At 38.7% G+C, this 26,041-nt stretch overlaps 1 protein-coding gene across 1 annotated transcript in view; it reads left to right on the top strand.

The window, feature by feature from the left end:
• The window catches only part of Akap13 (A-kinase anchoring protein 13), a 271,423-nt gene that overhangs the window by 47,012 nt on the left and 198,370 nt on the right, over nt 1–26,041 (top strand). The window contains exon 2 of the mRNA XM_048434838.3: nt 24,187–24,230. Within this exon, the coding sequence (XP_048290795.3) occupies nt 24,198–24,230 (33 nt within the window). The 5' untranslated portion in view covers nt 24,187–24,197. The remainder of the gene's footprint in view (nt 1–24,186; nt 24,231–26,041) is intronic.

Here is a 26,041-nt window from a genome sequence, read left to right as displayed (position 1 = left end):
TGTAAAGGGGGTTTATGAAAGGGGCTCACAGGCTGAGGTCCAGCTAGCCCAACGATGACTGTCTGCCACTGGAAGGTTCAAGAATCCAGTAGTTGTTCAGTCCATGAGCCAGGATGTCTCAGCTGGTCTTCACTATACACCAGAATCCCAGAGAAGTAGGTTTTAATGCCAGTGAAGGAATGGACTTGCCAGTAAGAGCCAGACCAAGCAGGCAAAGAATAAAACGCTTCCTTCTTCCACATCCTTTATATGGGCTGTCAGCAGAAGGTGTGGCCCAGATTAAAAGTGGGTCTTCCTACTTCAGATGATTAACTACGAAAAAATTCCTCACAGGTGTGCCCTGCCATTGGGTTTTAGTTAATTCCAGATGTATTTCAGTTGACAACCACGAATAGCCATCACACATACCATACACTACACCCACTTAAGGTATACTGTTTATAACCCCATAGCTTTTGAATGTACTATACACAGCTGAGCAAATCGTGACCACTTAGATTTTCATCATCCTCAGAAGAAAAGTTGTACTGCTTAGCTATCATTTTGACCTAATGCTTAACTTTTTGCCACGAGTAACACATTTCATCTCTCTGTTTAGTTCACTTTTCTTCTTAAACATTTCTTTTTTGTTGTTTATTTGTTTGTTTCTTGCTTTGAGACAGTCTTGTGTCTCAGGCTGGCTTTGAACTTGCTATGTAGCTGTGGATGATCTTGGAAACACCTCTGCTTTCCTGAATAAGTGCTAGCGTTATAGATGGGTAGTTTATCAGTGCTTGTGGTTTGTTTGGTGCTGGGAGTTAGACCGTAGGCTTTGTACATGCTAGGTGAGTTTTCTATCAACTGAGCTGTATACCCAGCTCCTTGTTTCATTTCTTTTATAGTTTATTTTAAAATTTATTTTATATCCATGGGTACTTTGTGTGCATGTGAACACCACTTGCATACTTGGAGGTAAGAAGAGGTCATTGGACTGCCTTTGACCTAGAATTGCAGTTATGAGCCATCATGTGGGTGATGGGAATGAACCTGAGTCCTTTGATAGAGCAGCCAGTGTCCTTAATTGCTGAGCCATGTTTCCAGTCCCTTGTTTCATTTAATAGCCCAGCATGCAATTGAATCAGATTACCTCACTTCTTGATACCTCAGCAGATGATGGCTAGTGGGGTTGATCTCTCTCTCTCTCTCTCTCTCTCTCTCTCTCTCTCTCTCTCTCTGTGTGTGTGTGTGTGTGTGTGTGTGTGTGTTTACACTTTAAGATATATTTCTGTCATTTGCTTGTTTTGACAATACAGGATCATGTGTATTAATATTAAATTTCAACTTGGTATAATTTTCCTTCTCATGTATATCTTGTACATATCCATTTAGACTTTATGTGTCTCTGAAGCTTCAGTGCCATGTCTTACTTTGGGTGTGATAGGCAAGCACTCTACCACTGAGTTGTCTTTTCCAGATGGTAGTATAACTGCGTATAGTCGTCTTCTTCGTCTAATTTTACTCACTGTCCTACTTTGTTCTGTTGCTGTGATAAATACCATGACAAGAGTCAACTATGGAGAAAGGGTGAGTTTGACTCTCAGTTCCAAGTCACAGCCCATCATGGCAGGCAAGAAGCAGAGAGGGACACCTGCTACTGCTCAGTTCCCTTTCTCCACTTTCACAGTCTAGGGTCCTAGCAGGGAGCAGTGCCGCCCCAGTGAGGGAGCCTTTCCACCTTAACAAAGAGTACCCTCCCCAGGAATTTCTAGATTTTGTTAAATTGACAGCACCAATTATATCTTATTTTCTTATGGTGGTGAGGATCCTGCTCGGGGCCCCACACGTGGCAAGCAAGTGCTGCCCGTAGAGCTCCGTCACAGTCCCTTGTCATTCTGTCATTAGATTGTTCCAGTCATTGTTCAATATATACCTCCCTAAGAACTGGACAGAAGCTAGGAGGAGAGGCACACAGGTTTAGTCCCAGCACTAGCAGAGGCAGGTGAATCTCTGTGAGTTCTAGGCCCGCTTGGTCTACATAGGAGGTTTCAGGCTAGCCAGGGCTACATAAAAAGGCATTGTCTTGAGCAAAACAAATGAATAAACAAAAGAAATAGACCAAGGTAAGGTGAGGAATTCATTTTGCTCCTTAATTTTTTTTTCTTCTTTAGACAGGATCTCCCTATGTAGGTCTGGCTGGCCTGGAGTCACTAGATAGACTAAACTGGCTTCAAACTCACAGAGCTCTGCCTGCTTCTGCCTCTTGAGTGTCATTTTGCTTTTTATCTTAGTTAGCTAAAGGCTTAGAAAGGACCAGTAAATCATTTCCATCGCTTATGAAAAGCATTATAGGGTTGAAGATGGTAATACTGGGAATGAAAACACCCCCCCCCCCAGTTTACATTGCTTTCCTGATTTTCTAGAAGAATCTAGGCATTTCCCCACAAGGACACCCAGATTGAGAAAAGAGCCATTATGTCTTCTAACATTCTACTCATACCGTTTTGAGCATTCATACTTCCTGTAAGCAAAGTCAAAGGCGTGCAGTTTGTTAGTTGCTTGGATGTATGCAGTAGGCATTTTAGTTAAACATGTCTGTTTTGATTTGGGGGTGACTATTAGTAAAGTGTTGGTGATTAAAATCTGATCCTGACCACTCCTTTATTACAAATGAGAGCCTAAGAATGTGTAGAGCTACTCACTGCTCTTAGTTTCTGATACAGCTCAGGTTGGCAGCTTTCCCCTGAACAGTGAGCCTCCTCAGTGCTTGCTAAATTATTGGCTTTGAGTTCTTGTTGTACTGATGAACTTCTCCTAAAAAACCATGTGGTTATCAGTTCGGGGAGTCCGTTGAAAACAGTAAAAACCCGTACTTTATTACCCATTATGTGTCAGACTGCATTCTGCTAACAGTTTCTTGTTTACTCCTTCCATTAATGACAAGGGTGTTATCCCTTTTCTGTTGGCTGGGCTCTTGATGCTTAAAGAGACATTAAAAAAATGCTTCTATATCTTACAAAAATAATTTTTCTGTTTCTGAATTTTTATCAGCTTTTTAAATTTATTTATCTAAGAAGTATGTGTATGGTTCTAATCTAGGTTCTTCTTTTATTTTTAAATCTCCAAAATGAGGTGAGTTTTTGTTTGTTTGCTTGCTTGGTTTTTTTCCTCTTTATGGGGTAGTTTTTTTCTTTTTTCAAGCTGGAGTTTGAACTCACTCTTTTGCCCCCAGAACCTGGGTGTGCTGGGGTTATGTTCTGTTTCATATGCTATCATGCCAAGTGCTTTGGAGGATAAGAAAGGAGAGAAAATCTGGATGTTGTTTCATGCCGTTATTCCTGGCACTTGGGAGGCAGATGGCAGAGTCAGGAGGATCTCTGTGACTTGGAGGTCAGCCAGGTCTATACAGTGACACTGTCTGAAAACAAACAAACTAGTAATTAAATACAAAGTAAATAAAATGGGCCTGGAAGAACCTTTTAAAAAGCAAGGGTGGAGAAGCCGATGAGGATTATTTTAGAGGATTTTGCCTTTTTTCAGGGAGGCTGTTGCTTGTTCTGTCCACCAGTGAGGCAAGGTAGAATTGTAGTAGAAGGTACATAGGGGTCTTTTGTCTTACCACCACTGTGTCTTCTGTGTGGTTGTAACATTTGACTCTTCAGAGAGGGCTGTGTGCCCCAGCTTCAAGCCCATTGTACGCATCTGTTGTGTGGTTACATGATTTGCTTTTATTTTAGGCTGTTAGTGTACTATGACTTTTTCCTTTTGTAGAACTGTATCCCTTGATGGAGGATGAGTTTGAACTTAACTGCATTATTTAATTGTAACAAATACTTTTTGTTTAATGTTGCTAAGCCAAAGCTCCATGAAGAGAGATAGTGTTGATCTTGTTTAGAAGTAGAACCCTGTAAGGGGTGAGACATGTAACTGTCTTAAGCAGTTTAAAGGTAACTAAGATTTCTTTAACAAATATCTCACATTGTGGTGTGTGTGTGTGTGTGTGTGTGTGTGTGTGTGTGTGTGTGTGTGTATTGGGAGGGTGTGGTGGAGGAGAGTTGTGTATGAGTGAGTACAGGTGCCTGCAGAACCCAGGAGAGGGTGTCAGATCCTATCAAGCTGGAGTTGTGAGCTGCCTGACATAGGTTCTGAGAACTCAACCTGGGTCTTCTAGAAGAACAGAAAGTGCTCTTAAATTACTGACCAATCTCTTCAGTCCTCGTTTTCCTTGATTTTTAGTAATAAATACTTATTGTGAAAATAATTGGAATATGAAGAATTAACTCATTATGGAAACTTTGTAATGTGAAATAGAAAAATGAAATTACCCGTGATTATTCCTTCCAAAAGTGATGACTGTAATTGAGTCATGGAGTTATTCTTTGTCTTTCATTTTCTTTCTTACCTGTAACATGAAGTGATTCTTGCCTAGATTTGACATCTTTAATTATAATTGTTGATAGTCTTTGCTGCCCATTAAATTTTTTAGATTTCTTTGAGTTACTATTTCACTTTTAAAATTTTTATATTGTGTGTGTGTGTCCTTCCTGTTAATAACTTTCTTTTATCTGTTTCTTTTTTTTTTTTAACTCGGATCACTATTTTCCTGATAATTTGTTGTTTCAAATATATCATTTGCACATTGACAAATTAAGAGTGACGTTTTGAGTCCCTTTGGAGAATAATTTGTATAGTAAACCTAAGGTGCTAAGAGCTTGTTAATTCCTTTAGCGCCTCTTTATAGGCAGGTACTTTTCCTTTATTATAAAGAAACCTGAATAAAAATTTTACTTTGGTAATTTAATTACCAATTTAAAAAATTGTTACTTTCCAATAAATGAAGTACTTATTTGTTGTTGTTGTTGTTTTAAGCTGCTGCATTCCAATAAATCTCCTATAAATTTACTGAGTCTTAGTTTACTGTGAACACCCTCACCCCAACTTAACTCTTCCTGTTCCATTATTCACTTTTACCCTTTACCCTTATTCCTGGGTTACCCCTTCCCTGAAAGCCCCCTCTCCGCTGACCCCTTTTGTTTTTCATGTTCTCTATGAGTATTCCAAGTGAAGCAAACATATCTGAAGATTCAAAGCTAACATCCACAAGTTGGAGAAAACGTGGAACATTTTTCTTTCTGGGTTGCTCAGAATGAATATTTCTAGCTCCATCCATTTACTTACAAACTTCATAATTTAATCCTTAATAGCTGAATGATATTGCAGTATGTAAGTGCATCACATTTTTATTATCTGTTCACTAGCTGATTCAGTTTCCGGGCTGTTGTGAATAGAGCAGCGGTGAACATGGATGCACAGGTGTCTCTGCAGTGGGAGGTAGAGTCCTTTGGGAATATGCACAAGAGTGGTGGAGCTGGACCTTGTGGTAGATCTAGTTCCAGGTTCCTGAGGAACCTCCACACTGACTTCCATAGGGGTTGCACCAGTTTTCACTCCCACAAGTGGTGAAAAGGTGTCTCCCTTCCCCACATCCATGTCAGCATGTGCTGCTCTTAAGATAAAACCTTCACCACTCAGACTGGGGTGAGGTGAAATCATAAGAGTACTTTGAATGTGTCTTTTCCTAATGGTTAAAGCTGTTGAACGACTTAAAAAAGTTTCTCATCCATTTGTATTTCAGCTTTTGAGAACTGTGTTTAAATCCATGCTCCATTTTAATTGAATTATTTGTTTCCTTGAAATTAAATTTTTGACTTGTGTGTATATTCTAGATACTATCTGTTAAATAAATAGCTGGTAAATATTTTTTTTCCCATTTTTCTGGTCTACTTCTTTACTACAGTGATAATTGTGTGTGTGTGTGTGTGTGTGTGTGTGTGTGTGTGTGTGTTGGTACAGAAAGTTTTCGTTTCATGTGGTCCCATTTGTCAATGTTTGATCTTACTGCCTTTGCTACTGGCGTCCTGTTTACGAAGTCATTTCCTATGCCTATTTCGTACCATTTCCTCTATTAGTTTCAGGGTATCAGGGTATCAGGTCTTATGTCAAAGTCTTTGTATTTGAAGATGAGTTTCGTGCAAGTTAGATGTAAGGATCTAGCTTCATTCGTCTACATAGCTATCCAGTTGAGTCGGCACCATTTGTTGAAGATGCTGTCTTCCCCCAGTGTGTATGTTTGACTTCTTGTCAGAAATCATGAGACTGTAGATGTGTGGGCTTATATCTAGGTTCTTGTTTCCATTCCAGTGGTCAGTGTATCTGTTCTTAGGACAGTGCCACACTGTTTCTCTTTCTGTAGCTCTGAAGTGTATCTTAAAATCAGGGATGGTGATAGCTCCTACAGTTCTTTCATTGTTCAAGACTGTTCTGGATATTCTTTTGTGTCTGCTTGTGTTCCCAAATGAAATTTAAGGTGTTTTTTTTTTAATTTCTGTGAAGAATTGTGTTGACATGGCATGGAACATATACATTTATTTTGGTAGGATGACCATTTTTACAATATTAATCCTACCAATGCATGAATATGGGACGTCTTTCCATCTTTTGGCATTTTCTTCATTTCTTTCTTAACTATCTTATTATAACATAACTCTTTTAACTTTCTTAGGTTACATTTATTGATTAATATTTGAAGCATGATTAATAAAAGCTCAAAGACATACATTGGGGTTTGACCTGAAGACGAGAAAAGCAAAACAGCCAGCCATTGGCTCTTACCTCAACATTAGTCTGAAAATGGAGATCCTGCGTCCAGGAATCTCAGAATAAGACTGTGTTTGAGAACTGTCTCCTCCCGTTTTATAATCTCTTTAGTTCTGGGATTAAAGCGTGCACCACTACCACCTGGTTTCTATGGCAAACCAGTGTGGCTACTGGGATTAAAGGTGTCTGTCATTGCTGGTTGCTCTGTAAGGTTGGCCAGTGTGTCTGTTTTGCTTTTCTGATCCTCAGGCAAGCTTTATTTATTAAAATACAAATGAAATGCCACTACAGATACTTTATTTATCTTGGAGACTATCTTGAAGGTGATTGTTTTCCTGAGTTCTTTCTTTGGTATGTTTATAGGGAAACTTCTTTGTTAATTTTGTTTTCTGCAATGTATTTATTAGCTGTCTGAGTTTCTGATGGATTCTTTAGGATCTTTTATGTATAGACTCATATCATTTATAAATAAGGATATGCTGACTTTTTTTCCCTATGTGTGATCCTTTTCCCCTTCCCTTGTCATACTACTTTAGCTAAGACTTCACTCTATTGAGTAGGGCGGAAAGAGTGGACATCCCTGTTTTGTTTCTTTTTTGTAGAAATTCTTGTTCTGTTTAGGGTGATGTGATCTTACTATATATTGGCTTTATTACATTGAGATATGTCCCTAGATTCTCCAGGACTTTTGTCATGAAGAGATGTTGGATTTTGTCAAAGGCCTTTTCTTCTCTAATGAAATGATTCAGTGTTCTCTGTCCTTGAGTCTGTGTATCTGGTGGGATACAGTTACTGATTTACTTATGCCAAAGCATTCATACTCTGATCTGAAACTGACTTGATCAGGGTGGATAATCTTTTTGGAATGTTCTTGAATTTGGTTTGCAAGTATTAAGAATTTTTACATCTATATTCATTAGAGAGATCAGCCAATAATTTTCTTTCTTTCCTTTTTTTTGGTTCATTTATTGAATCTTTGGCTTTGGTATTGGGTAATACTGATTTTATAAAAACAATTCCAAATGTTCCTTCTTTCCTCTTCAGAATAATTTGAGTAGTGTTGGTCTTTTGATGGTCTAGTAGAATTCTGTATTGTTAAAACGTAGGACCATCTGGTCCTGTTCAATTTTTCATTTATATATTTATTTTTAACTGGGAGAGTTTAAATTACTGCTTTTCTATTGGTCATTATGGGCATATTTAAGTTATTGACTTCATTTTCTATCAATAGACTTATCAAAATATCTTTCTTTAGCTATATATTTCTAGAAATCTATCCATTTCTAGTTTAACTTTTCCAGTTTAGTGGAATATAGATTCTTCTGTTTTGTTTTTACTTGAGACAAGGGTCTCACGTAAGCTCTGGTTGACCTGGACCTCTCTGTAGATCAGGATGCCTTCAGATTCACAGAGATCCACCTGTCTCTGCCTCCTGAGTACTGGGAATAAAATACATGTGCCATGGAATTTAGATTTTAGTGTTTAATTATTTCTTTTTGATTCTCTGAATTTCCTCAGTGGCTTTGCAATGTTTTCTTTTTCATCTCTGATTGTATTAATTTGGGCCTTTTCTTTGTTTCTCTTGACTAATTTGACTAAGGATGGTTAATCTTGTTAATGTTTTCAAAGAACCAACTCTTCATTTAATTCATTCTTTGTAATTTTTTTCTTCCTGTTTCTTTGATTTCAGCCCTGACTTTTCTCTTGCCGTTTACTTTTAAAAGATATTGTTTTTGTTTTCCCAAAGCTTCAGGTGAACATTATTATGAAACTGCTCCATGTTTTGATGTAGGCTCTTGCACTGTGAACTTTTCTCTTAGGACTGCCATCATTGTGTCCCAGAGATTTTGGTATGTTGTGTTTTTAATTTCAGTCAATTCTAGGAATTTTGAAATTTTTCTTCTTGATATCTTTCTTGTCTCAGTTTTGATCTAGCAGTGCGGTATCTTGTTTCCATGAGTTTGTGTATTTTCTGCCACCTCTTGTTGATATCCAGATATGTGACTGCAAGATGTTATTTCAGATTTTCTAAATTTGTTGAGACTTGCTTTGTGTCTTTTGGAGAAAGTTAAGTGAGCAGCTGAGAAGAGAGTGTATTTTTTTTAGTGTTTGTGTAAGATGTCCTATAAATGTCTCTAATATTAATTTGACTTATGATCATTCAGTACCAAAGTTCCTCTAAAAACAAACAAAAAAAGAATCAATTTTTGAAGGGTCTAATATATACATGTAATCAGAGCCATAAGAAGAATGAAATGAAAATGTAATAAATAAAAGATAAGTGTTTCCTAATTTAAAAAAATCAACCCTCAGTGGAAATAAGCTCATGAAGTGGGAGGAAAGGCTGGTTCTTTTCCCAGCGAGCCTAAGAAGGGTGCCTGACCCTGTTGGCCACCACCTGACTGACATCACTTATTTGTAGCTTTGTCGTGGGTCTCTGTTATGTGCAAATAAAAGGCAGTGTGTTACTTCTCGCCCAGCCCCTGTACATCTGTATGCCTTTTATTCCCTTTCTTTCCCATGCACTCCTTAGCTAGCACTGCCTTTGTGGGAACCACTCTGCTCAGGTTGCCTGTCTCAGACTAAACATTAAACTTTCACCCTTTGTTTGATTTCAAGTGTAGGTTTTTCCCTTTTAAGTTCACAAAGTTTCTGTCTTGGTGCGCTAAGGGTTATTAGAGATGAGGTGTTGTCCTCTTGAATACCTTTTCTGCATTTAATGAAATGTGTGTATACTTGTTTTTCTTTAAGCTTATTTTATTTGTAGCCAGGAATGGTGGGGCATTCCTTTAATACCAGTACTTGGGAGGCAGAAGCAGGCAGATCTGTGTGAATTCCTGGCCAGCCGGTCTACATAGCAATTTCATGCTATCTAGAACTTACAAAGTGAAATCCTGCCTCAGAAAAGAAATGTCATTGTATGGTGTATGATGTGTTTTTATAGGCGCATGTGTGCCATGGTACACATGTGGAGTCTGGACAGCACTGTAGTCAGTTCTCCTGTCTCGTGTGGCTTCTGGGACAGTGCTTGTGCTGAGCTTTCTCGTTTGAAATTTTTTGACATGGATTCAACTAAGTTTTTCAATAGTTGATAGTATATTCCTGGATAAACTCCATTTGATCATTGTGTAGTAGTCTTAAAAAACAAAATTTCTTGGGGGTTGAAGAGATGGCTCACTCATATGCCTGCACGCACGCACGCACACACACACACACACACACACACACACAGTAAATACACTGTTTAAAAAGAGAACATTCCTGGATATTATTGGAAACATTTTTTAAAGGTTTTCTGTCTATCCATGTGAGGGGTTTGCCTTGTTCTTTTTCATATTGTTGACTAGTTTTGGTGGCAAAGCAAACTTGACTTTATGAATTGAGTGAAACCTCTTATCCACCCCAGTGTTTTGAGAGCGTATAAGTTCTGTCATGTTTCTCCCTTTTTTTTTTCTTTTGATTTTTTTTTTTTATTAGACGGGGTTTCTCTGTATAGCCCTGGCTATCCTGGAATTCTCTTTGTAGACCAGGCTGGCCTCAAACTCACAGAAATCCACCTGCCTCTCCTTCCCGAGTACTGGGATTAAAGGCATGCACCACCATCGCCTGCCCTTGTTCTGCCCTTTAATGCTTGGTACTTGTCACCTGGGCCCGAAGATTCTTAGTTGGAAAACTGAAAGTGCAGATAAAGGAACTGCTAGGTGAAGAGAGGCATTTTATGATCTATTTTGACTGTTTCCCAGTGACTAACCTGATGTTGAGCATCTGTAATGTGCCTGCCAGCCATTGATAGCTCTTCTATCTTGTCTGCCTGCCTGCCTGCCTGCCTCTCTAGCTAATTCTTTGAGAATTTCCTATAAGTACACAATGTATTTTTATTATAACCATTCCCAAATCCCCTCTCCTCCTCTCACTAGGCCTTCACATCCCCCTTTCAACTTTGTGATCCACTCTTCCTTATTTTTCTTTTAATAACCCAGTGATTCCATTTAGTGATGCCCTCATATAAATAGATCTTCACATGAGTAGGTATGGAGCTATCCACTGGAAAATGGGATAGTGGCCACATGCCCAGAGAAAAGCAGTTCTCCCTCCCCATCAGCCATTAGGAGAGAAGACTTCTAAGCCTCACCTCTGCCCCTGCTAAAAAAAAAATTGGTAGGCTTGATCTCGTGCAGGTAGCCACAGCTGCTGTGAGTGTGTAAGTGCGATAACCATGCCCTGTGCAGAAGACAGCACTTTACAGAACTCCTGGGACTCGTCTATTCTTTCCTCCTTCTCTTCTGTGATACTTCTGAGCCTTTGGCTGGGGTGGAGAGAGTAGTAGGGTGGCCATGTGCTGTTCCATTTAGAGCCAAAGCACTCACAGCTGTGTGTTCTCAGCCCTTCAACCAGCTATGAATCTCCTCATTAACTTCTGTCCACTACAAAAAGAAGTTTCTCTGACCAAGGTCAGGAGCAGAACATATCTACGAATATAAATGTAAATATTAAGAAGGCAATTGGGCAACATGTCTATTTAGCAAGAATAATAGCAGTAGGTTAGCCCATAGGACATGTGACTTCCTGAGCCAGGTACTATTGATTAGGTTCACAGAACCCAGCATGCTTTTTCTCCTGTGGAACAGGCCTCAGCCAATCGCAAATGGTTGATTACCCCCATAACCTTCATGAACATACATATCAGAATATTAGAGTCTATATACTCTAAGCCTTTGAGCTTACTTGTTGTTGTTACCTTACCGTAGAGTGTTTCTTAGGAACCGTAGCAATTTCAAATGCTGGAAAGGAACAGGTTGATTTGTCTGGCAAGATTTAAAAGACATATTTTTTTTCTTGCTTATTAGTTCTAAGTGCCTTAGAAAGGGAGGACTCGCCTGAGGGTTAGTTACATCCTCTTAATTCTCACCAGAGTACGTTCTTATTATGTTAAGGCTGTTAGCAAATCATCAACTGAGAAGTACTGTCTTAGAGAGTCCACAGCTGAGTTTTTAAGTTTTCCCAAGCTAGGATAATTCTTTTATCTTTCTTTTAAACTGACTGGGGAGGCAATCCTTGCATGGGTAGCTGCCTTCTGCTTTTGTTTCTTGCTCTGGCCTGGCTTAGCGGATCAGGTTCTACAATGGCGTGTCATAGTGTGTATGACTTTGCTTTGTCCATTGTACTGTGCCATTTGTCTGCTCAGCTTAATAGCAGATTTCAGGACTTGGGATTACTGTTTTGAAAAGCTAGTGTGCTTTTCAGTATGTGCCATGCAATGATAGGGTGACATACTCTTTATTAGTGTTTTAAATTGGCTTAATTTATTACAGAACTGACAGAAACATTATACATTTTGTTTCTGTAGAGTTTTGAATGATAAATTGACTCCCTAGTCACTCTTACAGCTTTGGTATTGGTTTTGAAGATTGATCCCCCCCCCCCGCAATAGTTTTGTACAATTTGGAGTAAAAATTTGTGGAAAATTTTATTCATTTGATAGCAACTAAGTTTGTGTAGGAGTAAATCTCAACTGGTGGCTGCAAGCCTGTGTTTGTGTAGGAGACTAGGAGTCCTTTCCAGCCCCTTCTCCAGTTGTCAGCATTTCTGTTTGCTCAGAAACTGAAAGTGCCATATGTAAATTAGCTTACAAATGCTACCTTTGTCTTTTCATTTCAATGGTTTAATTAGTAAAATTTTACATTCTCTGTAAAGCATCTTCTATTTAATGAAATTCTTCTAAGAATTTCTCTCTTCATTTTTTCTGTATTAATGTACAGCATACAAATAATTCCCTTGCCTCGTTTTTGTTCATATCCCTGATGTATTCATGTTTCTGTATGTGGAAAGTATAAGCATGACTTCAGAGTCAGGTCTGGGTTCAAATTCTAGCTGCCTCTGTATGCATTAGCAGTGCGATGCTATATGGGTTTTTTCCTATTTTTATTAAAGATTTTATTTATTTTTATTTTGTGTGTATGAGTATTTTGCCTACATGTATGTCAGTGTGTCATGTGCATACAGTGACCATAGAGGCCAGAAGAAGGCATTGGAACTCATGAAACTAGAATTAAAGGCAGCTGTTAGCCACCATGGCGGGTGCTAGCTGTTGGACCCATATTCTCTGGAACAGCACCCACATAGTAGTAGCTCAAAACCCCCTGTAACTCCTAGGGGGTACAGCACTCTATTAAAGTACGGTTGCCTTTAATCCTGGCAGAGGCAGGACAGCTAAGGCTGATAGTGAGATCCTGTCTTAAAACTGAACAAAACAAAAGCCCATGGTTGGATTTTAGAAATGATTTCAGGTGCCAAGTAAGAAATTTGTAAGAAAAAAAGATGAGATGAATTGGTATATTAGAAAAAAAGATGAGTTGGTATATTAGAAAAAAAGGTGAGATGAGTTGGTATATTAGAACTAGCTGATCGTCCCTTTACTCTGTCTGAATATTACAGGGTTCAGGTTCCTGCTCTGTACAGAAATGAATTTAAATATACCTAGGGCCTTTCAGAGAAATTAGTGTGTAAGTTAAGGAAGGAGGAAGGGTGAGGAGAATGGTGACTCACAACTGCTTCTTTAACTCCAGTTTCTTGGGATTTAATGCCCTCTTCGGACTCTGACTTCTGTATGCATGTGATGCAAAAACTCTTGCAGTCCTGCATGGAGGCAGACTGGCAGACACACATGTACACTGGTACACACATTCTTCAATCAGAGCAAAACACTCAGTATTCTATGTATGTTATATAGCAGAACAATTCTTCAGGGATATTCAGGTCAGAGATATTTTGTGTTTAAAAAGTTCCATTAGAAATACTTTTCATTTAAACAGTTAGTAATATATTTTAAAGACCTGTAGGGAATTGCTGAAAGTATTGGAATTTTTTTGTCTTTATATCAATTTTACTTCATTATGATATGCACAGATTTTTAAAATTGAAGTCAAGTTTTATTAAATACAAGTACTTATGATTTTGAGATTTTTTTTAAAAAATTGGCATCTCTCCTATTTTTCTGTCATTGTTCTCCAGATATTATTGTAACATCATAACATTGAAAGCAACAGTTATCTTCAAGAAAAGGAACTTTTTAAAAAGCTAACATTAACTTCTTTTAGCTTGTTTGTGGCTTTGTTAACCTTCTCCTTGTGTAATTCAGTTGATGGTGCTTTTAAACATGTTTCTAAGCTGGGTAGACCTGTGGTTCTGTGAGGTCAGGCCCAGTAGGGTAGCTGCAACAGAACCTGGAATTTGTCCTGATATGGTCTGTGTAGGCTTTCCAGGTGCTGCTAATTTCCTTAGCCCATCAGGCTGCTTACTGTTTTAGATGATAGGAACTAGGGAGGGTGGGGAAGTATAAAGGCATGAATTTGGCAGTCTCTGTACCGGATGTCTATTTTAACCCCTGAAGAAGTCAATTTACATGTTTCACACCTGTGTATGAATTTTCTATATTTAAAGTTTGTTCTTACTACCATAGGTATAAATGTCAGCGCTTAACTGAATTTGTGGGTTTTTTTTTCCCTTATCTGAATGTCTAGGCCACTTAGAGTTCTATTTCCTTTGGATAACAGGATACAGCTGGCACCTAAAGTCTCACCTACGGAATGACCTTTGGGAGTTTCCTTCTCCATATAGATGTTTGCAAAGCATCAGAAACCATATTTGCAGGAAACCACCAGCTTTGTTAGCATAATTGAAATAATGTGCTTGTGTATTCCTCTTCCCAGAGGCTGATCCTTCATGGGGAAGGCCTAAAACATGGTGAAGTAGCACCCAGTCTTCCTTGTGGCTCCAGTAGTCTTAGAAAATGCCCCTCCTCCAGTCTCCTCCTGTCGGTCCTTGGTAGATTAAAGTATCGCCCAGAAATTCAGGTTCATTTGTCTTTGATGTTCATGCCAGAATTTTTTTTCTGTTTAAAAAGACTATCTTTTATTATTTGACAGTTTTATCCATGTATATATTTTGGTCACTCTCAATCCCCACTAACCCCTAGAAGTCACTAAACACATCCCCTTTATACCTTCATATCTTTTTCTCCGTTCTCCGTTTTTTTTTCATTTTCAAACCCACAGTCTAATTAGTGCTGCCCATTGGAATTGGCTGATCTATTGGCTTGACTTTGTGCATGTAACCATAGCTGCAGACAGAGTTCACAAGTGCAGCGGCCTTGTCATGTCTGTGACAGCTTTCACAGCACCCCTCCGCATCTTCTGCCTGCTACATAGTGTAATAGATAATTTCTGTCCCCTCTTCAAGGAATTGTCCTGAGCCGTGATGGTAGGAGGGAGGTTATATGTGATCACTCAGTAATAACTTACTCTAAGCATTTTGACCAGTTATGAGCAGACAAGTTCAGTGTTGGATAAGACGGTTGATATCTTTCCTCTGGCAGCTGCCTGCATGGCATAGCTGACACTATGGAAGCTAGCCAGCCAGGAACAGGGATGAAGTTTTTAGGTCATTTTTAGATTTGTTTCTCTCTGTTCTGTAACTAAACTGTGTTGTGTTTTTGGCAAAAGGATTTTACGTCTGGTTAGTTATAGTGGACAGCCAGAAGCAATGGCAGTAATCAACATTGCCCTCTTCCTTACCAGTAACCTGTAAGAATATATCCTGCCTGACACTCAGATTTTTGGTTATTAACCTATTTCTTCTGGAAGCAGCATTGTCCAGTCATGCAGGATATTTGTATTCAAACTTCTTTAAAAGATTTCTAAAAATCAATTTGCAGAATGTAAACCTCTATGAGGATTTTCCATAAACCTTGGCTTTGGCATACTCTCTTCCCACCCCTCCTCTCCTGTCCCTCCACCTGTATTTTATAAGCCCTAATATTCACCATTTGTACATTTTATATCATTTGTAGTGTACCTTCCCCTTACTTTTTAAGGTCTCTTCCCTGCTCAATCTCATGGGCCCTTTTTTGTTTGTTTGTTTTGTTGTTTTAAAAGTATTTAAGGGATCAACACTGTGCCAGATGGTGTGTATGGTACACGTTTGATAGTGGTGAGAAGGTGTTCTACAGAATGACTTTTGTAATGTGGTAGATTAAGTTACCACAGGTAGAGGCAGAAGATAAGTACAGAAATGAGAAAATACTATATAGTGTGTTCACTATTCTATTGATTTTATGGGTTGACTTACAAGCAAGAATCCTGTAATCATAGCAAGGATTGAGGGTATAGGCATGAGCAAGGGCCTGAACTGGGCTGAAGAGGTATACAGCTGTAGGAAAACAGAGTACTTAAGGCTGCATAGGTAATGAGGACAGCTTGAATACTACTTAGAGGCTTAAAATAGCAAGGACAATGTGAATGGTGTCTGATATCTCCTTTAATGATAAATTGCATATTTAATAGAGTATCATATCTACTCAGATTTACTCAACGACTTCCTCGGCATCACTCTTTATTTACAATGCAGGAATTGATTATAATGTAAGGTTGGCCATGAAGTGGTTGTCATGTCATGCATACCAGGTATTAGGAACAAGAACTTCCTTTATTAGCATTTCCTTATTCCCCACCACCGTGTTAAACATTTCACACATCTTTATTATTTAATCTCTATTTTAGGAATAGGAAGCTAAAATATGGTAGAATCTTAACAATAGCATGAGCTCCTCAAGCCTAAATAGTGCATTCGTATATACATACACTTGGCCATGACAGCTATTAAGTTAAATATATTGATTTTACACCAACTGTGTATAAGCTACTTTATAGGGATAAATGCTCTAGAAAAAGTAAGGTGGTTCACATACATTCCCTAAATGGAGTATAGTTTGTGCTTTGGTCTCTGTTTCTTGAGTCTTGCACATTACTCTTAGTGTTATGTCCTAGAACTACTTAAAGAAAAGGGATTGATTGATACCTCAAAAGAGCCCCTTTCAAAGACTGCTTATTCCAGTGCATAAACATGTTACAGAGTGAAAGTGGAGTTTTAGGAAGGTTGAGCCAGTGAGTGGAGCCTGGAGAGATTTTCTCAGGGTGATAAGACTCTGGCATTCAGTCTACAAGCAGAGACAGGCAAGTTGGCAGTGGTTGCTCCCTGGGGAAGGAGTTTGATCTGGTCTGTTGCTGTGGCCCCCTTAAATTGCAAAGGTTTGTGGCTAGTGGGATCTGGCTAGAGATCTTAGTGAAGAGCACAGTTCCTGTGCAGAACAACCGGGACGCCAGAGAAGCTACAGCGGGAGTCTGGCCTGTCTTTTGGGTTGTGTACGACAGGTTCTTGGCTTTGTCTGGATGGGTTTGAACTCAGGCCTTGTGATTACCAACACCTTCCACTCTACTGTTTATGAATCATTAGGCATCCAGTTGTGGATAACAAAAATGTGAACTGAGCTTTGAAAAGATAAACTTGAAGCCATCGTGTTTTACATGGCTGTGATTTCTTTAGTATGCAGCCGTGTCATAGAAGTTTGCGTGTTTTCTTCTCTTTCCCCTTCTTGCTCTCTAAGGCCAGCACCTGGAGGCATGCGAATTGACGAGAGGTTTTCCTTTTGACCCCTTTCCTGTGATCCTCTGCTTGTGCTCTGTGTTGGTCTGTGTCACGGTCAGGAGCCCACTGTGCTCCCAAGGTTGAAACTGCAGCTCTTTGTGCTCTGTGCTTTCTCCATGTCCATGTGCTGAACCTTGCTCTTGATTTGCCCTTCCAGCAATGGCTGCTTGGGATCCCCTTTCTGGAGAGTTTATTGTTCCATCCTGACCCTTGTAACGTTGTTACTGTTCTCATTGTACTGTAATTTAAGTGCCTGCTACATGTACAATAAATTGGTAAGATGAGCCATATATAATTTATATCTGCAGCTCAGTATTTAGTTTTGATCATGAAATACTCTAGGAGGCTAGGAAAGTGAAAGGATTTTCTTTGCTCTTTTTATGTTGTTGAGTTGTCCTAAAAATTAAAAATAAATTTAAAAAGTGCTCTGATATGCTCTCATGAATTTTAAAGTAATCTAAAATGAATGTGTAAAAAAAAAAGTTCTGAATTTTTTGTTTTCTCACAGTACTGGAAATTGAACCCAAGACGTCTTGACTGAGCTATATGTTCAGCCCAACATTGTCTTTTTTTTAAATTTCAGAATTGTAATTTAAAAAAATTAATTTCTTTATTTATAGTCTTTATTTCTGAAGTAAAAATGCTTATTATTGCTTTGGAATTATGCATAAGTGTGTTTTCCCTAAATATGTGCTTACGCTGCCAGTTGGATAACCCAGCATTAACAAAAAGTAGATAAGTGAATGTGAGTATAGTGGGATTTTTGTTTGTTTATGTTTTAAGTTACCTCTTTTCATTTGTATCTCTGTTGCGTCTTACTCTACTTTGGAGTCTTCTTTGTTTTCATATCCTGTTTACCGTCTGTGGCTTATGGCTCGTTTGGATCAGTGCTTTTCCTCCTCTTTCTTGATGGTTAATAAATAAGTACTGTGCCATTTGATAGCGACAGTCGGGCAGAGCAAGGCTAACCACTAAGTTAGCAGAAAATCAAATCCATGCCATGCAGTTTCATCATTTTCCAAAGTGTGTGGGCCATGATTCCAGAGCAGAGGCCTTGCCAGATGCGGTTCTTGATAGAGTGCAAGAATCTGGTGTTTAACAAAGCATTGAATGGCTGCCCTTGAAATAAGGCTCAAGAGTCACTGCTTACAGCTGTCCACTCAGTACTTGATACCATTGTAAACAGAAGCAAGCATAGCCCCCATGGGCCCTGTTCCACCCCCACGAGAGAGAGAGAGAGAGAGAGAGAGAGAGAGAGAGAGAGGTGCATGGAGACATCTTCAGCAGGAAAACGCTATTCAGTCTACATATTCTTCTTGATCTCTTCCTTTTGACTAGAATTCCCAATTTTAGCCCCCCCAACTTCCCTCCAGTACACCAGCCCATGTTCCTAGGAACATAAGAAAGATTTGTTGGATTCTCTTGTTTTCTTTGAACAAGAACTGAACATTTATTATTTTACAGGAACCCTGAGAACGTCTGCATTGTCATTCCCGTGCTTATTTCTACCACAATCTTTAATGGGTTCTAAGAGTTGGGTATAGCTTTAGTCTTTTTTTAGTCTTTAGTAGAGTCTTTAGCCAGGAGAATTTATTTGAAGCATATTCTGTAATGGAGGAACTCTGACAATAGAAATCCTCTAAATATACTTGTGTGAGTTCTTAATTGCTGTCCTTTCCTGCTAGGACTTAGGGCAGATGTGGAAGGTATTTTGTTTTAAAACAACATCAGTAGAATTTAGATAGTCTCCAGTCCGTGAGCTGAGATCACCAGGTTTATAGGTACTAGAAAGTTTACAGTGAAATAATGTCAAACCTATGAAATGCCTCTCGCAGACTTCAGAAATGCTTTATTATCAGCTTAGAGTAGTCTTTTTATGTTAATATATGTATAGGCACATACATTCTCATTTTTAATTGTCTGTAAAGTCCATTAGTAAAGATTGTAGTTGTTTTTGTTTTATTTTTTTCAATTTTATACATCTAGCAAACTGTCTTCTTACAGATTTGAAGTTTAGTTCTGATGTGTTGAAAAACTATAAAATTAATATCCAGATTTTGTTTGAATAGTTATAGGTAAGAAAGTCTGGGAAGGGAAATTCCCTGAAATCTCCAGGGACGTATACTCTTCTGTGATTTACTATGTTTACTTTCCATTGTCGAACTTGAATCATTTAGGGAGACATACCTCTAGGTATGTCTTGAGGAAGTTTCCAGAGACATTTAACTGAGGAGGGAAAACCCACTTAAGTGTAGGCAGTATGTCTCCCAGGTTCAGGTCCTAAAAGGGGGGTATTCGGGGGAGCAGGACGCTGCCTGAGCACCAGCCTGCATCTGACCAGCTCTCTGAAGCATCTGCTGCTATGCTTTCCCTGCCCTAGTGGACTATATCCCCACACACTGACCCAAAATAGACCTTTCCTCAGTACAGTTTCTTGTCAGGTATTTGCTACAGTGAGAAATTCAACCAGTAGAGTTACCAACTCTTAGTATTTGTTACAGACTCTTCTATATGGTTTCTGCATTATTTCGGAATTTAATTTACATCACAATCCTTTTTAAGATGCCAGAAATGTATCTCTGGGTACTTGAAAATTTTCCTTTAGTATTTAATCATTTTCTGTGAGACCAAGAAACTGCAAGGAGATGAAGCAGTGATTTTTGCTCTGTATGTGGTAATCTTTCTTAGATTCTGTACCTGGATTCTGTATTTTAATTCTTCCACAAGTCCTATAGTAAAGCAAGTATTACATGCTTTCTGTAATTAAAGAGACTGAGGTTCAGATAAGCAGTTTGCTTCAGGAGAATTAATCTGTATTAATTTGGGATTTTGTTTGATGTCTCATCTCGAATATTATGTACCACCTCCCTTTGCCTTTCCTATATTAGCACACTTTTTGGCTGAGAGCATCTTTGAGACATATGAAGCCTCTCATTTGGGTCCACACTGCTACTTGTGCCTATTAACAGGTATCTTACTGACTTTTAACTAAGGGTTGCTACACTGTGACTTGCTGGATGATTCTGTTGTTTCTGTCTGTAAATAAAACTTCCTTATTCTTTGAATGCTGCTGTATCTGTCCATTAATTTACATATTATAAGAGAGATGTGGCCCACAAACCTTGAAATATTTGCAGCCTAGTCTTTAAACAGTGTTTGTGGGCACTTGTTATAATTTAGTTGTAGTCTTTTTTGTAGCCTTTTAAGATTTCTCACTCATTTATGCAGGCACATTGTTTCCTGCCTGCCTCCTTCTCTCAGATCAGCTAGATAACTATAGAATTTCAAGCCTCAGCCTCTGTGATGTCTTGAATAGTGATTGAATTTTTACTTACAGTATATGACCACACCACCATGAACATGCCCAATCTCATCTGAATTTTTACATACCCCCTTTTAGGCAATAATTTCAAAAATTCCAAAATGTTCATTATTTCTTTTTTGCGAACACTGCACACCTAACTGTAGCAGTCTGATCATGCTGTCTGCACTTGTACCCTATGAAGAAAAGACTATAGTAGCTTACATCAAAGTACAGGAGATTGTTAATTTATATGATTGAGATAGTCGGGGTTGGAGAGATGGCTCAGCAGTTAAGGGCCCTGACTGCTGTTCCAGAGATCCTGAGTTCAATTCCCAGCACCCAAATGGTGGCTCACAACCATCTATAATGGGTCTGTCTGATGGCCTCTTCTGGTGTGCAGACATACATGCAGATAGAGCACTCATATAAAAAAATTGATGAGTCTTGTCTTGACATAAAGTGAATATGCCACTTTTATACAGTAGTAAAATATGAAATAAAGTGGGAAGAACAAAAGCCTTGATTACTGTCATTCTGCTTAATTTCACACCCATCAGATTTATGACTCATTTCAACTCTAGGTAGTTTGCAGAGTTGTGAATTTAGTGACCAGACTTCATAACATCATATCCTTAAAACTAAATTTTGGTGTCTTCTCTTAGTCTTTCAAATGTTTGGCAGCTTTTGCTATTTGTACTTCTTTGTATTGGCTGTTATCTGAAGGCTGCTCGTTTGAATCTGTGACTAGCTTTAGGTTACTGGCTAAGGAAGACATTGTAAAAGGTTCCTTCTTAGCATTGTTTGATGACATTATTAGATGTTAATAATACATTTCACTACGTGTCCGTTGCAGAGGGTTCAGCAAGTTTTGTTGACAAAGGCTTGATCTTAATCGTTGATGACATGGGTAGAAAACCTCTATGTTAGTATCAGGCAGATTTGGGCTGTTCCCTTTATGCCCTTGGTGTTAAATAATTGATTCTTTGGATCGTTGAAATAGGGAAAATAGTATCCTCTGTGGAAAAGGAATAAAACTTCAAAAATAAAGCGCTGTGAAAATTAGTTTCGCTCTTCTTGTGTGTCAGCATTTAAGGACCCTAAAAATCATGCAGTCTACCAGCCCTTCCCTGGAGCCGTCTGGTCGTTACTGTGATTCCTTTTGACACATGGATTTGTTTGCTGCCCCATATTCCCAATATAACAGTGATCTGACTCTTTGGAAAGTGTGGGAGGGCAGACACTTTGTCATCCCTCTTTAATCCTGTGTTGGAGCGGCGTGTACATGACTGGTTATGTGGTGTGTTCAGATGAGTGTGTGAAACTCTACACAGTCTGGTGGCATCAGCCTGCCCTTGCGTTATGTGGCTTTCATCCAGAATGATGGAGCCACATCAAGAAGTTGATGGTGAAGCCAGTATTTTAATTTTTTTCTTAGCAAATCATGAAGCATAGATGGCTGTGAGTCACACTGCTTTTTCATCACAGATGCTGCCAGTTCTTATGTGTTGCCAAAGTATTAATTTCTTTGTCAGTGTAACTGGCATTTTTGACTGTGTGCAATGGCAGAACCACTTCATAAGTTAATCAAGGCACAGTGACTCATAAATTTATGTGTTCCAGTTCTGTGTCCCAGGCGAGTCTAAACGGGATCTGAAGAACCAATTAAAAGGCTAGCAATTTAAAATTAAATGAATATTTAATACCCTGAAAAGGTATTCAAGCCCATCAATATTTTTTTTTTTCCTTTTGGTTTTTCGAGACGGGGTTTCTCTGTAACTTTGGGGCCTGTCCTGAAACTAGCTCTTGTAGACCAGGCTGGCCTCAAACTCACAGAGATCCGCCTGCCTCTGTCTCCCAAGTGCTGGGATTAAAGGTGTGTGCCACCACCTCCCCGCTAATATTTCTCTTTTAAAATATTAGTTTTATTTTTTTTAACTTCTGCAGATTTATATGCACTTGAGTGCAGTTGCTCAGAGATGCCACAAGAGGTCATTGGGTCTCCTCGGGCTGGAGTTACAGGCGATTGTAAGCAGTCGATATGGTTGTGTCCTTAATCATTGAGCCATCGTTCCAGCCCCTAACCTTTCTTTTTAATCCGCATTTACTATTTGAATATGATTGCCTTAAATATACTTGACTTTTTTCTACTAAAAGAGATAATTTGTTTTTGATCTTGGTTTTCAGTGATTTTAGTACTTCTAAGTACAAAGTCCAGGTATGGAGGAAAGAGCTAGGGAATGAATGAGAAAGACCATACAGGTACTTCTTTAAACATGGGAGCCCACCTGGGGCATGAAACTGATTGGGGAGGATTTAGTTCTAGAAGCTCAATAGTAGAACTCCCCACCACCAGTCTATGTTGGTCACTCTTGGGGTGAGTCCTAATCTCTCTGTCATGCACGCATACACGCACACACAGAGAACTTGATCTGTGGCAGGTCTCCGAGATGTTTATTTTGAGAGAGGTGTGTTTAGATTGTTCATGATCACAAAAAATGTCTTTTGTTCTCAACATTTGGCTTTTAACCTCTAGTTTTATGCTGTTTGGATTCCAGTTTTATTGTTGGGCTTCTGAAATCTGTTAGACTTCATGGTGGTAGTTTACCTATTGTTTTTCACTCTGTGAATGTTTCTGAACTGCTGATGTTATGGGTTAGTATGTGTCTTTATTTATCTGTTATGAATAAAAAAGCTTCAGATGAAATATTAATGAAGTCATTTTGGTCTTCTCAACTGTAGTGAGGTAGATCAGTGTCTATTCAAGTTCAGAGTATTTGGCAGAGGACCTGCTGTTCTGATGGCCTAGTGAAATTTCCAAGCCAAACTTTTAAGAGTATGATATTCTTTTTTTAACCTTTTAATAATATTTGTTATATTTTTGAAATTATAATATAATTCTGTCACTTCTTCCCATCCCCTTTCTTCCTCTAGCAGTTCCTGTGTACTTCACTTGTTCTCAAATTCATGTCCTCTTTTTCTTTGATTATTGATGTTGGTATGTGTGTGTATTCCTAAATATATAAATACAGCCTGCTCATTTCATAGAATGTTACTTGTATGAGTATGTTTATATGTTTATATGTTTTCAGGACTGACCGTTTGGTAGTGGATAGCCAGTCAGTGCTCTCTTCCCTGGGGAAGACTTATTTCTCCTGTTTCAGCAGCCTTTAGTTAATTTTCATTCTTTATCTAGGGTTGAGAGTCCTTGTGAGCTTTACCCCTTCTATCTTAGTGTGTCTATTGGTGTCGTCTGAGTATGTTAACTTAATTTTAAAAATACATAATTCTAGAAGCCTATAAAGTTCTTTCATTTCTTTTTAATATGGTGAAAATTCAGGTACAGAAATGACTTGGAAATTTGACCATTAATGTTAGCTCTAAAAAGCAAACTGTAACCTCCCTTTTCAAGAGAGCTTTAGGGGTCATCAATTACCTCCTTTCATTTCAAAGTTGGGGACATCCACTGGCAAACAGTTTTTCATGGGCTTAGGCTATCATGGGAAAATTTAGCTGTGATGTCACTGTGAAGCTGCACCTTTTCAATCTTAAAATTCACCCCTTCTGAAAAGACTATAATACAAGTATTCTGCCATCTTTGGGTTTCCCTCTTCCTCCTTATATCTCTTGAGTGTACATCAGTCAGACTTAGGGTTTTACCCACAGTGCCATGGGTGACATCTACAGCTTTTAGGTGGTATTTTTTTTAATATATGTTTTTGCTAACAACTTTGATTTTTATTCTCGTCTATTTCTTCTTTTTGTTTCAGTGTCCTGGGTCATGAAACTTAGTCCACAGCAAGCTCCATTATATGTGAGTAATGTACTTTATTTTGATTTATGGTTATCTGTATTTGTTTACTTATAATCAACTTGAAGTCTCATGCGGTAGAAATTAGAAAAGCTGTGTATACTACAACTTTACTGATATATACACACACACTTTAGAAATTCAACTTGATTTGTTAAGTCGTTTAGATGATTAATGTGTGCGTGTCACTGGACTGAGGACAGATATTTTACTGTTTGAAGCCGTCCAGTCAGTGTGATAGTTTGCACATATGACACAGATTGCCCTGCTCTCTTTTACTTTCACCTGGAGAGCATTTTTGTAAAAACAGGATGGAGATCTTCAACTGCCCTTTAAGGTACCCTGCATTACAACTATGTGACACTGTGTGCCATTGGCCAAAATACTACTTACCTTAGGACTCTGGCTAAAGCAGGCACATCATTTCCCTAAATAAAATAAGGGCATTGTAAGGTGAAATGACCAGATGCACAAATCCAGGCTGAATAAGGTAAATTCTAGATAGATTTTTTTTCTTAATGCTATAGAAATGAATTGACTCCATCGGGGTGGGAAAAAGTGTCTCTGGGTGAGGAGGCAGCCAGAACTGTGAGAGGCCCTGGGGCTTTGTGTTGTAGTGGTTTGGAGACTAGCAGAAGTCCTCTGTAACAGGATTTGAATCTCTTTATCTTAATCCATAAACTATGATTCTATTTGTACAGCAAGAGAGATTTATTGTAACAGATTGAATTCTAGATCTTGAGAGGGGAGATTATCCAGGATTATTTGAATGACCCACTACCCATTGTAGGTTTTTTTTAAGACTGAGTTTCTTTGTCTAGTCTTGGCTGGCATGGAATTTACTTTGTATACATAGCTGGCCTGAACTCACAGATTTTTCTTGAGTGCTGGGATTAAAGGTGTGTACCACCGTGCCTAATTTCATATGGGTCCTTTAGAAATTATTAATTTCATTTTTATGTGTTTAAGTGTTTTTGCTTGCATATATTTGCACTATGTTTCATGCCTGGCACCTACTGAGGTGAAAAGAGAGCAATGGATTCCCTGGAACTGAAGTTAGGAATGATTATGAGCTGCTATGTGGGTGCTAGGGATTGAACTTGGGTCCTCAGCAAGAAGAGCCAATGCTCTTAACTGTTGAATCCAGCCCCATGAGAGATAGGATTGTTAAAAGTGAGACGGTGAAGAGAGTCAGAGAAATCTGAAGATGCCTTGCAGCATCTTGATTTACATAGGGAGTTCTAGGCCAGTCAAGACTACATAGTGAGACTTAATCTTCTCTGCTCTGTTCAATGTATGTATGCATGTCTAAAATATAGTTTGTGGTTTTGTGAGTAATTGTGAAAGAGAAAATAGTGATGAAAAGATGGAGTAAAAATCCTTTTGACCTTACTATCTTGAACCATCCCAGCCGTAGAATATTTATAGAATAAATAAGCACTTGGGAATTATCTGCTTTGCCCATTTTATCTTAGACATAAGGAGACTGAGGTCAGAACGTGTTGTGATTAGCATAGCTTTGATTTGAGGCTATTTTCTAGATGAGTCAGAAAGCACTATAAACGTGTTAAATTTTAAAAAGTTTCATTCTGGGGGTGAGAGAGATGGCTCAGTAGGTAAGTATGGGGGCCTGAGTTCAGATTGCCAACACATAGGTAAAAGGCAAGGCATGGCTGAGAAGTGGAGACAGGAAGGTCCTGGGAGCTTACTGTGCAGAGTCAATGAGTGATTGTCTCAAAAAAATATAGATAGTGATAGGAAAGAGGCCAGGCTTTGATTTCTGACCTCATACACACGTGTACACACACACACAG

This window comes from Myodes glareolus, chromosome 24 (assembly GCF_982192425.1).
Source record: "Myodes glareolus chromosome 24, mMyoGla1.1, whole genome shotgun sequence".
Classification (NCBI taxonomy): domain Eukaryota; kingdom Metazoa; phylum Chordata; class Mammalia; order Rodentia; family Cricetidae; genus Myodes; species Myodes glareolus.
The sequence above is the reverse complement of the archived record's forward strand: the minus strand, read 5'-3'. Positions and strand labels throughout refer to the sequence as shown.